The sequence below is a fragment of the Triturus cristatus genome, chromosome 5_1 (assembly GCF_964204655.1).
Source record: "Triturus cristatus chromosome 5_1, aTriCri1.1, whole genome shotgun sequence".
NCBI classification, from domain to species: domain Eukaryota; kingdom Metazoa; phylum Chordata; class Amphibia; order Caudata; family Salamandridae; genus Triturus; species Triturus cristatus.
Genome location: NC_140587.1, coordinates 491500198 through 491518246, shown reverse-complemented (window position 1 = coordinate 491518246; position 18049 = coordinate 491500198). Strand labels below are relative to the sequence as shown.

The following is an 18049-nucleotide window of genomic DNA, read 5'->3' as shown; positions in this document are numbered from 1 at the left end:
TCACAATTTCTCTGGTTCCATCTATCCATTCTTTCTTTCTCTCTCCTCTCTTCTCTCTCTTCCATCTCTCCGACAACTTTCTCTCTATATTCTCCCTCTCTCTTAAAGCCTCCATTTTAATTCCATGTTTATGGAGCCTGCAAATAACCTCGGTGGACTGGGGGAAAGTGACAGACGAACCAGGAGTGGCTCTGGACCTTCAAACCCAGCCATCAAGAGCTCCAACCCACCCTGAAAATGCCCGGTGGAAGAAATGCCCTGTCCGGCCCTGAGTAGTTGCTTGCCTTACTCACACCATCCGAATTCCACACCTCATGATTTGATTCTTTTGTGGTGCGCTTTGTCCCTAATGCTCTGCTTTCAGATCTACATGACTTCTTAAGAATATCTTTCCGTTTTCCCTCCTCTTTCCTAATCCACCAACACCAGTTCTTCTGATTTGTCGTGAAATTTTTGAAATAGCACGGTGTTGTTGCAGCAGCTCTAGAGCCACTCCCTGTTGCTCAGAGCCTCAAATAGCACTCACCTGGGCCAGGAAGAGCAACTTTGTGCTGGTGCAAATGCTTGATCACTTCTATGATTGTTCATGCGCACTATTCGGGTCCCTCAGATTGGTATTCTCAGGGATCTCTGCCCCTCTCCTTAGCTTTCGAGAGATTACATTAGATTTCACGGATAATCTCAGAACCACAAAGCCATTTAAAAATCGCATTTGTAATGGATGTTTTATGGCTGGATTTGATGTGTATCCATCTTAAATTTAAATACGTGTATTAGACAAATGTCCATACAAAGAATGCCATAAAACAATAATCAACACTTGTTTAAGATACTATAGAACATAAAATAGCACATATATTTTCCAAAAAGTGCCCAAAATTCAATATGCAAGAATATTTATATTAATATAGAGGGCCAATGTAAAGAAAGTAGTTCTCAGTTAGCAACAATGTACTTTCTACATGCTGTAGTGCAGTGGCAGCTCCTCCGCTAAGGCGTAGGAGTGTCCCCCACTGCTTGAAGCAGTTAAAGAAAGGAAAAATTAAATGATAATAACTCGAGGTTATTATAATTTTATGTTTTCCTGCTGCAGCAGGTTTGCTGTCAGGGCGCGGCTGCTCCGATGACAGAGGAGCAGGGGGAGGAGTGATTTGCCCACTCCAAGTGCTCATGAAGCCTCTTGGGTTAGCCAAACATTCATGCAGACTTTGCATGTTCTCCACGCAGGCTGCATTACAGCCTGTGTGGCGAACATGCCCAGGCTCCCATTCCCTGGATCAGCACCGAACCGCGGCGTTCAGACCAATCATAATGATGCATTTCAGCGTTGTGATTGGCTCACGGAAGCCTGCGTGCTGACCAATCACAACGCTGTATTGCAGCATTGTGATTGGCTCAGGGAGCCTCGGTGCTTCCTGTTCCGGCCCCAGAGGAGAGACAGTGACGGAGACACTGAGGAGAGATGCGCCATCAGATAAGTGTTTTTTAAATTCTTTTTTAAACCCCCTATCCCCTTTCCTGCCTTCCACCCTCAATCCGTGCCTGCCGCCACTGCTGTAGTGTCTTGTGGTGTTTCAGAAAATCCATTGCAAACTATGTAAACCCATTCGCAGGCCAATCGCAACACCATAAATTACACTAAGACCGCAATTACGAGTACCCGAGGTTCAGATGTGATAATTGTTGCACATGTTGAAATCCGAAACACTGTGGAACGAAATTTTATAGGTGTGATATTCAATACCCGTTCTGATTTCAGCCCTTCAAAAGGGGTTAAAAGATTAATATTTTGGTGCTTTCTGTACCACAATCTGCATATCCCTTTATTTGAATGAATGAATGAATACTGAATGAATGAATGAATGAAAGTGAGTTTATATAGTGGTTAAACCCAAGGGTACCTAAGCACTAAGCCGAAAAACAGAGCTCATTAACCACAACAGTGCCCAAATAGCTTAGTGTAAGAAAAGCCAGGATTTTAGAGATTTTTTGAAAAGGACAAAAGAGTCAAGTCTAGAGATGTGGGCTGGCATTCCATAAGCTGGTCACAGCCCCGGAAATGGACCCTCTGTCTCATCGAGTTTCTGAAACTTGGGAATGATGATTTTCCTACCTGAAGTAGATCTGAGTGACCTGCATGGAATATACCAGTTGACAATGGCAGAGAGATTTTTAGAGCCTTTGTGATGGAGAGCTAGGAAGACCAGGGAGATAGCCTAAAGGAGATATGCTTCTTAACTGTCGACCCAATGCAGGGTGCTAAACCCCTCTCTGACAGACACTCATTTGGGGGTATTAAAAATAAGGCGAGCAGCCGCGTTTTGCACCACTTGAGTTGAGGAGGCATTTATGTTCCGGTAAAGGCAGCCGCGGTCCGTGGAGGGAGTTCCGTGGGGCAGAAAGGCGGGGTGGGGGAGCGGCAGGGTGGGGGGTACTAGACACCGGAATATGGATAATTGGAGGTAAGTAAACAATTAAATAAATAAAACGAATTTTGTAGGCTTGCGCTGCATCGCATTTTGTGATGCAGCGCGCGCTACGAAATTCGTTTTATTTATTTAATTGTTTACTTACCTCCAATTATCCATATTCCGGTGTTTAGTACCCCCCGCCTCACCTTTCCGCCCCACGGAACTCCCTCCACGGACCGCGGTTGGGTAAAGGGTATTGCAATAGTTGAGTCTGGAGGAGACTAAAACAATGACCACCGAGTGATGCAGTTCAACTGCGATAAATAGATTTTTCTATGAGTCCTAATTATGTGGAAGCAAGTACTTGTGGCGCAATCAACTTGTGACTCAAAATTCAGAGAGGTATCAAAGATAACCCCAAGATTCTTGCCCCCTTTAACAGGAGTTGGTAGAGGGCCACATTCCTCTGGCCACCAACTGTTGGACCAAATGGATTCTTGTACACCAAAGTTTTAGAAATGAAATCAGGAGCTACCTGAAAAATTTTGGGTAGACCAGGGCCCACAAGTGCATTTCCCTGTGGTAAATATTGGCAGGTTTGATCTGCAGACGTCTACCTGTGAAAAAAAGGGAACTGCGTGTTTTATTGCACCTGGCAATTGTCAGCTGCAGGGAACACAATATTAGCGTGACACGTGCACAAGCTGGTATTACAAAACACTCAAAATCGAGGCCTTAGACTTCAGCTCCATGTTTGCTCTCTGCATAAAATAATATATAAATAAACACAGAGAGGACTAGATGGTGAAGGCAGATGAAGACCTACAGGCGTGTTTGTTACCTCTGTGGCCATGGATTGTACCACACCAATACCCAACTTTGTCTCAAGGTCTGTCGCTGCTCACAACCATGGCCATGTTTCATATATAAACATAGAGACACATAAATGTATAAGAGTTAGAAGGTAGATAAGTACCATCAGCCCTGCTTAGTTTTCTAATTTCTTTTCCTAGTGCAACACTTTAATTATGATTAGTCTACGGGATTGTCTTTACTCTTAGAGAGAAAGTCTTGGATAAATAGACATTGAAGACAGACTGGAAATACAGCCTCATTTAATGTGCCATTTCCCAGCCTGCTGCGACCCCAGACTTCGGCCCAATCTCTGCCCTCACACTCCTATTAGTCTCAAAACATGTCTGCACTTTGTGACTCACTCTGCATTTTATATATAATTACAGAGTAGCACAAATAAATAGAACACCCACCTGGCAATTACAACCAGAACAAGTACACAATGCATCTGTTTACATCAAGTCTTACTAAAACTTAACACCAAGCACACCCAAGCCAAGCCAATAAATTAGGCTTGTAGCAAACAGTACGATCGTTTAGTATGCTAATTGTAAGGTTCTGTTTGTTCTTTATTTGATGTTTTGTGTGACCACTTAGCCCTTTCTTTTCCCTCTAGGCTGTGCCACCATTGACTCTGTCATTGAAGCCAGGCACATACCTTTGACTCTTTAAATTTGCAATGTGCAAATCAACATACTACTTACTCTAGCGGTGTCTCAATGCTTTCACAGCATGATTGTATGCCATATATAAGTAGGGAGAGAGCAAAGCAGGAACAGAAGCCAAGTAAGAACCTCCTGTCCTCCTTAGTTTGTCATTTCCACTGCTTCCTGCCAAGAGAATTGGGTGTAATATATAGCTCACTTATATGTCAGCAGAGCAGACAGTGTTGATAAGTAGCCAGTAGGACCTCATAGTGGCCTTTTGCAGTCAGTATTGGACTTAATAATGAGGTCAAAGAGTGGGAGTGTGCTGGGCCCCTGTGGTATTCCTGTGGAATTACATTAGGCTGACTCCAGCTATTAGGCCTAATTGCTGACAATTCTATATAATTATTATTTATCAATCCATTAGGGCTTCGGTGTACCCCCACTTAACCAATACTGGAATTTCGGGGAGCCCCACTGAATAATAATTGGAAACCAGGGACCCCAACTTAGTAATTACTGGAAGTCAGGGACTCCTGCCTAAAGCGATTTGGATGATTTCAATCTATCAATCAATCAATCAGTGTCTTTTAGAGCGAGGCTACTCACCCGTAAGGGTCTCACGGCGATATTTTGAACCACAAAGCAGTACACAAATGATGAAATAATATAATTATTTCACAAAGTTTCAGCTTGCCTGTTAACTGATAAAAAACAGGCTCCAGCATGCTCAGGCTCACTTTTCAAAGGATTATATTGTAGCTACTGGTGACGCGTTTCGACAGCCTCCGCAGTCTTTCTCAAAGCCACGTCAGTTGCCATATTGCTTTCTTGTTATACCAACAGCGAGGTTTTAGGAAAACATTAAAGTGACAATGCATACTCCATTTTTTAAAGTGACATGGTGCCATACTACCCACCCGACGTAAACTTTTAAGTTGCATGATTACTTTCACCATATAAACCAACCCTAATAACTGGCAGTTTAAAATTAGGTGACAATACCCAATTATAAAGTGTATGATGTGAAAAAGTGCGGTGCTGTCCATTTTTTCTCTTTTCCACTTCATAGACCAGGATGTGCAAATTTGGACATAAAACCTTTAAAAAAAATGTTTTTCCTTTAAAGGGGTTAAAACACTCCTTAATAAAAAATTCTCAGCAAAATGTACAAGCAATTCATGTTTTCCCTAACATCGATGCATCATAATACATTATTTTCGTGTTTTATTAAGAAAGAGCAAACATAGACATGCTCTACATTAGCTTCTTTATTTATATACATGTTATTCACCCCTGAGTAGGCTTCGCGGACCCCCAGAGGTCCCAGGACCACAGGTTATGAATCCCTGCATCCCATGCTGCCCGGTGCAGTTCACTACTTCACCCTGTTTTGACAAAGAGCGGCGCTTGTTTGGCTTTAAAGTAGTGTCTAAGAGAATGTCTCGATGTAGTGGTGAAGATGGCTGTCCAGTTAGCATGAAAAGATCCAGACGAATATTCAAAGGGCATGAAACTGATTCCACATACTCAGATTGGGATTTGACACCATTTTGGAATGATCATCAATATTACGGCTATGTGTTCTTTGTTCAGCAAAGCAGTACATGCAAGTGGGATGTCCTCAGCGGCGGCCGGCATAGGTAAGCGCGGTGGGCCAGGACAAGGCGCAGCGGGGCAGGGCAAGGCATGGCAGGGGGGAAGTCGACAGGCGACGGAAGAGGTCTTATGTATTTATTTAATCATACCTCTTCCGTCGCCTGCCGGCTTCCCCCCTCCTACTCCGCCCCGCTCACCACGTTTACCTGTGCCTGCCGCCACTGGCTGTCCTTTTGTTTGTTTCGTGCGTTAGGAGGGTGCATTTAATGGGGTGGCTAGGGCATTACTATGGGCATAAATGGTAGGGTCAGGGATCCCATGCTCACACGTATCTGTAATTAACGGCTCGCGTCTGAGAACAATTCGGTTCAAATGACTCCATCTCAAGTAAACTCCACACAAACCAAGAGCTAAAACATGGGTTCGTGATGGCTCCCCTGTCATGCAATAATAACCAGAAGATACAGATGTGCGCTTGGTAAAACGTGCTAACGTATGGCCAAGATAACAGGGTGCCACCTGGCAGCGCTTTTGGGTGTATCTCTGTCATCTTGCAACCAGCCCAGGATAAAAACGGTGAAGCAAATAAATTATTTGTGAACGCTGTCAAATCAAAAGTGCCAGTATTTACACGCAAAGAGTGCAATCAAATGGTAACTGGGTAAACTAGACATTGAACGGACAGATAGTTATAACTACTTGTGAGTGTGGCTGGAGACTAGAGACTGCAATGACCCTCCAATCATATCTGAAAGGAAAGTTAGAGACATAGAAGTTGTTTTAAATATGGTCCATGATGTAGCAGGCATGTATCCTACCCCCTGGCGTGAGAGCAGGTGAAATCTCCCTCTGAAACACCACAGACCTGCAGTTGTATTGCAAAACTTGAAATTCCGATGGGGCCCCCTTAATGGTCAATCAACAATACTGAGAAAACTTTATAGCTTTTAATGAACAGTGTCTTCTCAAGCCCCCAAAAGTTAAGTGACAGTCTTCAACACTTTTACATACCTCAAAGCAGTGGTTTTTAACCCAGTTCGACTCACAAGTTTTTCGTGTCGGTGCTGCCCGGTGAGTGGTCCCTATTGATGGCCTGCAGGGCCCTGCAGCGTGGTTTAAATGTACATGGATTTCTCAGCATTCATGTTTAATGTGCTGAAATGTTTTTTAATAAATTATCATTTTTTTTTTACATTATAATTCTAAAGATACATCGAAAATTGAAACTGAAGGCAATAAGGCCCACCTTATGCAGGTAGCCTGCTCAGCACAATTCCGACTGTGACCCTGTAGATACGCTTGGAAGGCCCATCGCCATTATGCTCACATTGCCTTTACACTATGAGTAGAGAGACATTAGATGCTGACGGTGGATTTGACATCCAGACCCTTTTAGTATGCTTGATTTCTTGCCTGTGCAACTCTGTATAGAATACCCTCGGTCACCAGGCCTGCCTTTGCTCTCACATTGCTAATCATATTATACACACATATAGCAATTGAAATAGTCCCATGCCAATACCACCTGATTACCAAACTAAGAACAAATACAGTTGCCCCTCCAGCTACACTGAATTCCACAACAGCTAAGCAGCAACCAAACGCTAATTCTTTTCACTATAAGTGAAACTCATTGCCTTTGCCAGTGCTTGTTAATATTTGCTTCTTCGTATTTCATTGGTTTATGCTTCAATTCCTAGTTTCGATTTTGCCATGTTAATCATGGAAAAGGCTCTTCTAAAGGAGAAAGCTTTTCTTTTCGATGTTTCTCTTTTTTGCTCTGTTCTCTTTTTGCTATATATCTTTTCTTTTCACAGGGTAAAGAAATCCATTTTACCGATTACGATCCCTCAGTTCTACTTCCCAAATCCCTGGATTACTGGACCTACCAGGGCTCTTTCACCACGCCTCCACTCCTCGAGAGCATCATATGGGTTGTTCTACGAGAGCCAATAACTCTCAGTCCAGAGCAGGTACTGTCTTCATTAATATTTTCCTCAGAAAGGAAACATTTTCATTTCACTTAATGGTGGTCCTACTACGTTGCAGATGGTGCATGCCTTGTATGATTCTGCATCCAGCTGCTCACCTGCATCTGTTTGTCCTGACTACTTTTGAAGTCTTCAGATCATTTTAAATACAACTCCATAAAAGGACTTGTGGTGTTTAAGGAAACGACAAGATGGCGGCCCACTTTTCGACAATGTTGTGGTTGACGCTTTGCTCTAGGAGCTAATGAGATATTATATCAAATTCTGGATTCTTCACATTGCCTAATAGTGGTATACCAAGCAATAATTGATCATCCAAATCCCTGAATCTCCTGATCTGCCACAACTGGAAAAATGTTGAATCGGGCTATGCCTTTTATAATACACACACTCACGCACTAGGGACAGCATGCATATATGTTTAACTTTTGGATATGATTACCTTGTTTTAGACACTATTATTTTTTACACAATATTTTGGTAGTGTATAACAAGAGTATGCAAACTTGATATTTTTATAGACTATATTTTTGAGTGTCAAGATATTGTTACTCTTGATATTCTGTCCTCAATCTCCTATCTATATCTATGAATGGTTTAGGACCGAAGTAGCCAGTTACTGAGCACCAAGTTGGGATGATAACCTATTTGGCAAAGGGAAGTTGTGACTTTAGTAAAGTAAAAATAAATAAATAAATGGATTTTGAGGAGGAGGTAGTAGTCCGGGGCGGTGGGGGAGTGGGGGGGAACCTTGACAAATCTCAAAAACTTTAAAAAAGTTGAAAAATGTATTTTTTAAAGACGGACTTGTTTTCTTTAAGGAAAAAGGAAGCAAGTAAAGAAAAATGTTTTAAAAGCCACCCAAGTCATGGTGGTCTACTGACCCCAGCAGGCGACCATCACTGTGATGGTATCCAATTTTAATTAATCGCAATTTGCGATCTACTAGATGAATATCGAAGAGGCAGGTTGGATTACGACTCACTACGATTCAGAAGTTTGTGAACCAGCTTATTCTTGCTTCGGATGGTTCACAAAACTCCACACTGACCGCTAAAATACATGTTGCATTATTTTGCCACCAGTGTTTTGTACCTTTGGCCCTAATAATGCTACTGACCGACTCTATTGGAATAACTTTGAGGATTGGTTGAAAACCTAATATCAGCACAAAGCAGATTTTTGGGGAAGTTAAAACTCCCAATATACACATTTTGGTACAAACTCTTCATTAGCTATTTTAAGTGCAAAACTGTCAGAAGTCTCCCTGTGTTAGATTTAGATTGACAGCTTGCTGCTGTCAGAGATACAACAATATCAATACAACGCAAATGTGGCATTGCACCAGTCCACCTGAGCTATTAACCTGCTTGGGTTGGGCTCCGTCTGCCAAAGGCTAGTTTACGGAGTTCTTTACATTTTGGACCAGCCTAAGGCATTTTGTGGATGGTCACATTTTTCACTAGTTACAGTGCATTAATGATTGGCATGAAAAGAGTCTTGTGTCAAGATTGTGGCAACAAAGATCATCACTGTACATGAAGATGCTCCAGAATTAATGTACTCTTTTAAATCTGCACCAAACACTGCTGCTGTGTGGTTTACATTGTGGCTGTCTGAAAAGCATACCCATGATAGCTGCATCCCCTCATGAACAACCATTGGCAATATCAATAGGACTGGCTTTAAAATATCGTTGTATGGTAATGTGAAGGACTACAAGTAAATAGCATGGGAATGGATGTTCATTTGTGTGGAATCAAAGAACTGTAGAATAATATTGGTGTAGGTTAAAAGATCAGGTGGCAGTTGCACTAACAAGCCAGACCTAAACATCTATGTAGATTAAGGACTGCTCTCCTCCCATCTATGCTTCTAGCAAAGAAAAACTGTATACATTATTTTGTTATCTAAGCCACTTTACTAGCATTACAATGTCATGTATGTTCCCCTGAAAGTTCAAGCTCAGTCGGCTCGATAAATAAACAAAATTATCACACCTGTAAGGAAGGCAATCACTTTTTCATGGATGCATACAATGTCTGCCGAATCAAAACATGTATTCCTGGCTCCCACCATGTGGGATGAGTCAAAGCCCCTTTCTTTTGATGCTTCCATAATTGTCTGGCATCAGCTGTGCCGTCAACTCATATCATGGACTTTCAAGCACGTGTTTCAAGGTCTGCTGGGTGATGGACTGCAGGAGCCAGCAGAGATGTTGGCTCTCACTCACATTATCCGTACTCCCTCCCCATCTAAACTGGTCGCAAGAATCTATAGCATCACGGATGAAAAGAAAAGGTCGCTATACTCAAAAGCGCGGCAAGAATGGCAAAAAAGGCTTAGCTCATGTGATCGATGACGGCAGCTGGCGCTACTGCTGTGAGATGACCAGACGAATCTCACTAAATGGCAGGCATCGCCTTATCCACTTTAAATATATAAATAGGATATACTATACACCATTAAGTAATGAAATACACAATATCATAATTAATCCAAAGTTAGATTTAAAATTCAAGATTCAGTGTTACGGCACATCCATAAATGGACATTTAGTTTTCAACCTATATTCTTACATTATAATGTGCTTTGCTGTGATTTTATTTGGATATATATATACATATATTTATATGTATGTTTATGTATGTATGTATCCAGTACACTCCAAAGTCTGGATAACATTTGAGATTTAAATAGTGGTTGCTCTCATTATCCAATGCAATGGAACCCATGTGAAAAGTAACAATGGTGTTTTCTGTTTTTCAGATGGCCAAGCTGCGTGCTCTTTACTTTACCACAGAGAAAGAGACCCAGTGTCATATGGTGAACAATTACCGCCCACCACAACCTCTGAAGGGTCGGAAAGTAAGAGCATCCTTTCAGTAAAGCACGGCTGGTAGAAAACAAACTTCACCTTAACCATACATCTACTGTGGCTACAAAAATTCCATTGGATTTTACTTGTCAGTCGTCCCACTTACCACTGAGGTGGCACCTTGTGCAAGGAAGATCATACATAAGCTGTCCCCTAAAGTAGACAAAAGAAGACACATGGTCACTTGCTCTTCTGAGTCGACAAGTTATTTATTCCAGTTGTCAAAAGTATAACATTTCAAAAAGATGAATTTGAAATTATTCTAAATAACATTATATTTGGCAAACTGGAAAATTGTCTTTGCATGGCCATTACTACACTATGCAATAGTTGTATGTGTCTCCTTAACTAAAATACAACAATAAAGTGACATTTTTTACCATATGTTTCTCAATAAAATAATAATAATCAACAGTCTTATGCTCTTCTGTTGTTTTTATGGAAAGTGGTATGTGTTGGAAGATTTATGGGGGAGGGTTTCATTTCTATGGCTGTCGTGGGTGTTAAAAAAGGTTTCTGATGGATTGACACAGCATTCGTCAAACATCAAGGGTGAACTTACTTTTAGGTCACTTCCTTGTGATACAAATAACTTGGCTGTAAAAGAAGGAATGGACACTATGAAGGTTTCTGAGGATTCTTCCTTGATTTCCCGAAGAAAGGGGGACTCCTCCAAGCAGCCAAGGTGGCATCATGCCCTTAGTATGTATGTGAGTCAAGGGTCATCCTTAGAGGGTCCCAGGTTGGAGGAAAAAGTCACAAGTGTGAAAAACCTCCTTGGCAATATCAGTAGATCTCAATTGTAGATAATGGAAGATTTTCAAGTTTGTAAGTAAGGAAGGTACCAAACCCATCCTCATTTAGTGTTCAGAAAAAGCCCAAGATAAGATCTTCCAGAACTAGGAAATCCAAAGTAGAATCCAGCTGCAACAAACTGGAGCAAAAAAGGTAGAACATTGGATGATGAATGTGACGAAAACTAAGGTAACAAAAGCATTGTGATGCATTTAGCTCAGAGCAAGACTTTTATAATATATAGTCTGGAAATAACATCACAGAAAAATAGATTAATACCATCTTGGATTGAGAACTTCAAATAATATACACTGAAAAAGCAACCATCTTCGGTAGGAATAGATTTAAGGGTAACCATTCCTATGTCTTTAAGTTATGAGAAAGAAATTGCCCTGTTTGACAAACTCCCTCTCCATAATACTCCTGAACTTTGCCCATCGCCGTATGAGAACGCATCTCCGAATCACATTCACAATAGCCCTCCCAGCAGCATGGAAATTCCAACAGTGACAGAGCAGCACAGGAGGAGAGTCTTCATCACCCAGAAATCCTGAGGACCAAAGATGCACTGCCTTCTACTCCAGGTTCATTAGGCCAAGTGGTATGCCGCTGCCTCTGGTGAGCTCTGCGGCCAAACGTAACATGTGAATTAAAAATACAAAAACATTGGAAATAAATAAATGGGTGGGTACTAGTTAATATTAGAGATTAATATGTGCAAAGGTAGTTTTTGATTAGTATTTATTAAGGGGTAATAAAACATTGGTTTAATGGCAAATGGTTATGTTAAAGGGACGGAAATTGTAGGGATTTTCCTGAAAGAGGTAATCATGATAGTAACCTCAGCATTCCCGATCAAAAAATAGCCGGACAGTTTTATTGAAATAATGAACATAAATACAAGTCTGATTTTAATTGCTCCACGACTAATCACACAAAATTAACCTTTTAGTGCCTACTGACCCTGAAAGTAACACATGGAACCTCAATATCTAAGGGCGATAAAGCCAACAATAGAAAAATACTGAAAATTAAAAAAAAGCACACAGTCAGAGTACAAGTGCATATTTGTGGATATCTGTAAATATGACTATCAAATAGTTACTCATATGGGGTAAGGTACAATAGATTATGGGTAAAGTGTAATGTTTAAAGATGGGAGGAGCATGCATGAAGGTCTCTCTCAGAAATTCATTTAAGAAAAAGGAAATTATCAGTTTAAGCCTAGAATCCTCTCAATAATTGGTCAGATTGTTTGAGTTAATATAAAACTAGGAGTCCGACATTAATTGTTCTGTCAGATGTATCTAGGAGTGATTAATGTTCTAAAAAAAACACGTGGATGTATCATTATAAGGGGCCTTATCACTAAGGCATTTTCAGCCATGAATATAGGTTTATGGCATAAATACCTCTTTTATTGATGATGGGAATTCACAAAGGGCCCCATGGCAGGTGTCCATACAATTACAATTGCACATTTTTTTTAACAATGAATGCACTGAAAGTGTTAGTAGTAAATCCCACTCAAGCGTTTAGAAGTATGTATGCCAAAGCATGTTATCCTGGGAAGTTTAAAAAGAACCACATGAAGACTGAAGAAACAATGGAGGTATCAGATAGGTCTGTTTATGTGTAACCCTGGGCGTAGTGGACGTAGTGGGACTATGTGGAGCATCGCGTAGTGTGGCCAAATCCACGCACACTCGCGCGCACCGCGTAGCCCCACTACGCGCCGCCCGCCTCCCGCCCGCCCTCATTTTAAAATAATTTTCACTATTTTAAAGTATGAAAATTCCTTACCTGAGGTCGGCGTCCCGGGGCTCCCTCTTCCTGGTGCAACCGCAACTTCTTCCTCACAAATGCGCATGCGCGGACGCCCGCGCATGCGTATTTCTCACGAGAAATGTGCATGCGCGGGCGTCCGCGAATGCGCATTTGCGAGGAAGAAGTTGCGGTTGCACCAGGAAGAGGGAGCCCCGGGACGCCGCCCTCAGGTAAGGAATTTTCATACTTTAAAATAGTTAAAATTATTTTAAAATGAGGGCGGGCGGGAGGCGGGTGGCGGGTGGCGGGCAGCTCTGCTCTGCCGCGCCATGTGCGTTGTGCTGCCTGCTACGCCTACTTCGTGGAGCACGAGGCAGGCAGCACTACGTACACTCCGTGGGTGGAGCGGAGCACTCCGCCCACCCTTATTTATGTGTAGAGACTCCGAACTCATAAGGACACTACTTGTAAAACCCTTTGTAAATAGCAAACAATCGTAAAGTTACATAAAAGTGTACGTTTACCTTTGTGAATCGGGCCTCCCTTGTTCTGACAAGTACATGCATGCAAAACTCAAAAATATACATATTTGTGCACTACCAATAGTGCATATCTATCTATCTATCTATCTATCTATCTATCTATCTATCTATCTATCTATCTATCTATCTATCTATCTATCTATCTATCCTTGTATATTTGTAGTAAAGATTAGAAAAAAAGCATTGGTAAAGGCAAGTGCCCAGTAGCCATTGCCAGTCACACTTATTGGCATTCTTGGACTTAATTCTCAGAACTAAGTCATTTAATTTATAAGCTTGCGTTTATTGTGATGTAGAAAAAGCACACTAAAAGCAAACTTTGTGAAATTGCGTCATTCCAGTCACCAACACTTATGGTGCCAACAAACACTCTCTTTAGATTCCCTTCCTGCTGACGACATGCTATTGCTTAAATTTACAGCCAATCAATTCAAAACCAACGCTAATTAATGTAATATTCGGAAAACTGCAGTGAAGTTCTCATTAGTTCTCACTTTGTTGGCATTTAATGCTTGCTGACATGAGAATGGTGTGGACTTTAAACATAAACATAGCCTGTCTTATCTCATTCGAAGTAGCCATTTTTATGTAAAAAACGAGTGAGTAGTTTTACAAAGTAACTTTCTGACAGCTGGCAGAGGTTTCACTTCTTTGCACTTTAATTGTCATCAAGTATACAAAACATTATTTACCTGTACAATAAAATAATAGGCCTTTTATCAACCTATCGTCCAGCAAAAATATTTATATCATGTGGATGGTCTCAGTACCAGTGTTAGTGCGAGTGGTTCTTTTACAAAAATGCACCTAAATCTAGTAAATGCCGTTTGTATTTCATCACGGGCTGAAACATGTCTTCAGTGTGCACTTATGTTTACATTTCTGTTAGTATTTTTTTCTCATTTTACTGCTGCCGTTCCTAGTTCAGCATAGAGGGGCATTTTTACCAGCTGAAACACCCATTTCTCTTTTTATTTTTACTTGGCTAAATAATGCTGCTGCTGCCATTCAATTGCTTTACTTCCTGAAAGTAGGGCGGCACAGTGGCATATGTTAAAAACTTGGGGGCAGATTTACAAGCCCCTTGCGTCACTTTTCCCATGTTAAAAGTGACGCAAAAGTGGCGCAGGGGGCTTGTAAATATGCCTCTTGGTCAGGAGGCTCAGATGACTTATGTACTGAGTTCAGGAACCTGTTTTTGACCTTGTGGTCATATGTCCCATCTCCTGAGGGTCTACTTGGTCTTTCATCCTTCTGAGGTGGGTAATATGAGACCCACTGAGTTGTATAACAATAAATTGTTAGCTATCGTCATTTTATGGTTTGTGAAGTACGCTAGCAAAGCCAATGGTCTGGCTTTAGTGTGCTAATGTAGGCAAACCAAGGCATCAGCACTGCTAGTTACATGCGTTACCAACCATAAGAAGAGAACGATGACGCTGCAGCACACACATTCTATCAGCGTTGTATCATAATTTGTATTTATCATCCAAATGTTCACCACTTGGGGCATCTTGGGGCTACATAACCAATATTCATTGATATGCAGCTCATTTTATTGACATCAGAAGTATAAAATACTAAGTAGACGCACCAGGATTGTCAAAAATCCTCCTAAAACAGCTGCCCAAGAGCGTGCGCGGGTGGGCATGCTCCGGCGGCCATCTTGAAATGGTTTTGCCTAAGTGTAAAAATACCTTAAATGTTTAAAATGTATTGTTTCCAGAGAAAGATAATGTTATGAACATACTTTTATACTGTCCCTAAGGGAGATAAACATAGGACACAACTTCTGTGATATTGTTATGATAAAAGAAATGTATGGAGATATAGGGAAACTCAAAAGGACAGAAGCTGAACTTCTTTTGAATATTTTTTTGTTTGAATAAAATGAAAATGAAAACAAGTAGGAGAATATGTTGGTGAGTTGGTGCAACAGCATCGAGAAACACACAACCTAGATCTAAACCTCGATTCGACCTATTTCCTTAATCGTCATGACACTAGGTCTGATGGTGTTTTCAAGGATTAGATGAAAAGCCAGCACACTGGCAATTAATTTACTGGCAGCCAGGACAAACGTAAAATGGCAGGCAGTTATAGAAAACTGAAAATATTGGGGCATTACAATTAAGTAAAAACAATAACATAATGCGAATATAAATTATTATGCTGACAATTTTGGGCCTTAAGGAATAGTGGGGAAACTAGACCATATGGTGAACGAGTTGCACTTACTCTGAAAAGCAGGCCTACTTGCCAAACAAAGGTGACAACAAACTACCGAGATTGTGGCAAGAATGCTATTATGTCTCGTTTAATTAGGGGAGAAAGTACCCATTTTCGTTTGCTGAGAAAATGTAAAGTGTTTTTGTGAGGTGAACAGATGACAGGTCTAATCAAGCAAGCACATGAACCATTCAAGACTGCGCCAAAGAATGAAATAAAAGGAAAATGGATATTATGACAAATATCAATAGTTGGTAACAGAGCACCCAAGGGAAAGGAAAGTCAGATCATCGATGTTAATCAATAGTAATCTCACCACAATTAAAGCATATTGAAAGTTATTCGGATCAGGAACCTGATCTGGCCCCTACATCATGTATCCAACCTATGATGCGACCACCTTTACAGACTCAAAAGAGTATGTGGGCATGGGAGCAAAAGCGTCAAACCTTTCATACTGCAAGCACACTTATCAAACTGCTCACCATCATGCTCAAGCAACATGGCACTTGCCTTTGTATTTACAAAGTTACCACTGTCCAGTGCAGATGCCTTTACAGAATTTAAAGATACAATTCAGAATGTCCAAAGGAGCACTGCGGTTTGCATTTGTCACTCTGAGTGGCAGTGAACACATCGGGGACCCTGCAATCTTCAAGGAGACGGTGTGGGAAAGGGTTGTCCCCCTTTCTTGCACTCACAAGGCATTGCACACTTTGTGAATGTTCCTATAGTTGTCAAACATCGAATAATTATTCATTGAAGATCGGAAATCAGCAAATACATATGGAAACTTAGGCCCCCATTAGGATCGTGGGCAGACTACAGTCCGCCTGCCGCCCTAGCGGTGCTGGGACCGGCCGCCAGTAGTGGGGGGGTCCTGCACTGCCAATTAGGATGCGACCGCCACCCTGGCGGTCGCATCCCACATATTCAACATTGTAGCGGGCGGTGCTGTAAGCAGCACCCGCCACAATGTTGAAAATGCATGTTGTGCATTGGCATGCACAACGTGACAGGCACCACGCGGTGCCTGCCACCTTTGTGAATGCCAATGTAGGTACCCCCCAAGTGCAACCCCCCACCGCCCCACCCCCCTGGGGGCCCTCATTGGGCCCCCAAAGTAAATACTGCATGCCTTTCCATGGCAGAGTCTCTGCCATGGAAAGGCATTCCACCGCACACATCATAATATGGTTGGCGGTGCCTGCAAGGCACCATCACCATATTATGGTCCTTTTCCGCCCGGCAGGCAATCGTGACGATTGCCTGCCGGCGGAAAAGTGGCAGACGGTCTTTCCGTCCGCCGCAGTACCCCCCGCCATGCTAATTTGGTGGGGGGTAAATGGCCGTCTGGCGGGGCGTTTTGGCAGGTGGATCGCCACCACCGGTCGGTCGGTGGCGATCCGCCCACCATGCTAATAGGCCCCTTAGTGCGGCACCACCAGATGGCCAGTTAAAACATTTGGATTAAGCCAAATATGAAATCTGTGTACTAGACAGAGGCAGCTGGCTATCATTCACACATGCCATAACACTGAAAGAATTGCGCTCAAATATGTAAACCTGTGTCTTGTGGCTCAAGTGGGTCAAATGGATGCTCTGCGTTTGGCAAGGCCAAGTAGCTTGTTTAAGTTACTGACAGAACAAATGGGTCCCAAAATAGAAGGACATAGTGAACCTCTGGATGGAAGACACTTGAGCTCAGCCAAACAAAGAAAGGGATTAACATCCAAACCCTGGGTTAGAGGAGGACAGTAGCTTCACGTGCACACCAATGCTCCGATTGTCCAATAAAACCCCTACTCTGGGTGCCGTGTAATTCCCAGGGGGATACCAAAGCCCTGTTAAGCCCCAGAGAGCTAACCAGCTAGAATCTGATGACATTTCATTGGGTAACCAGTGAAAATGGGGAACTACAGCAGTAATCGTCAGAAGTAACATTGATTCCAGTAATTCTCCTTTTCTATAGGACTGCCTTGGGTGCCACTCAGAACACCATGGTAATCCCACATCCAGGAATTACCACTGTCAGTGGTATCAGTACTTTGATACCTAACTAATGGTACAGTATTCCCGGCCTCCTATGGGTGTCCAAGTGATGTATTTAAAGGGCAGGTGAATGGAGACTTAGCAGAAGAGAAGTCACCCAAGGACACCCACTGAAGGCAGCAGCAGTAGCTCTGGGACACATCCATGCAGGATGTTGGATGCAATGGCAGGGACAGCAATAAAAAGCACTGCATTCACAGAGTTACAGGTTACCAGAACTAGCCATGCAAGATGCTCTTCCAATGGGCATTGTTGACAATAGAAAACAACGTGCAATTCCTAC

General features: G+C 42.1%; 1 protein-coding gene across 1 annotated transcript in view; it reads left to right on the top strand.

The window, feature by feature from the left end:
- Positions 1-10795, top strand: part of LOC146831110 (carbonic anhydrase 13-like) — a 98993-nt gene extending 88198 nt beyond the window's left edge. The window contains exons 6-7 of the mRNA XM_085605340.1: positions 7330-7485; positions 10273-10795. Of these exons, the coding sequence (XP_085461466.1) occupies positions 7330-7485; positions 10273-10392 (276 nt within the window). The 3' untranslated portion in view covers positions 10393-10795. The remainder of the gene's footprint in view (positions 1-7329; positions 7486-10272) is intronic.
- The last annotated feature ends 7254 nt before the right edge of the window (positions 10796-18049 follow it).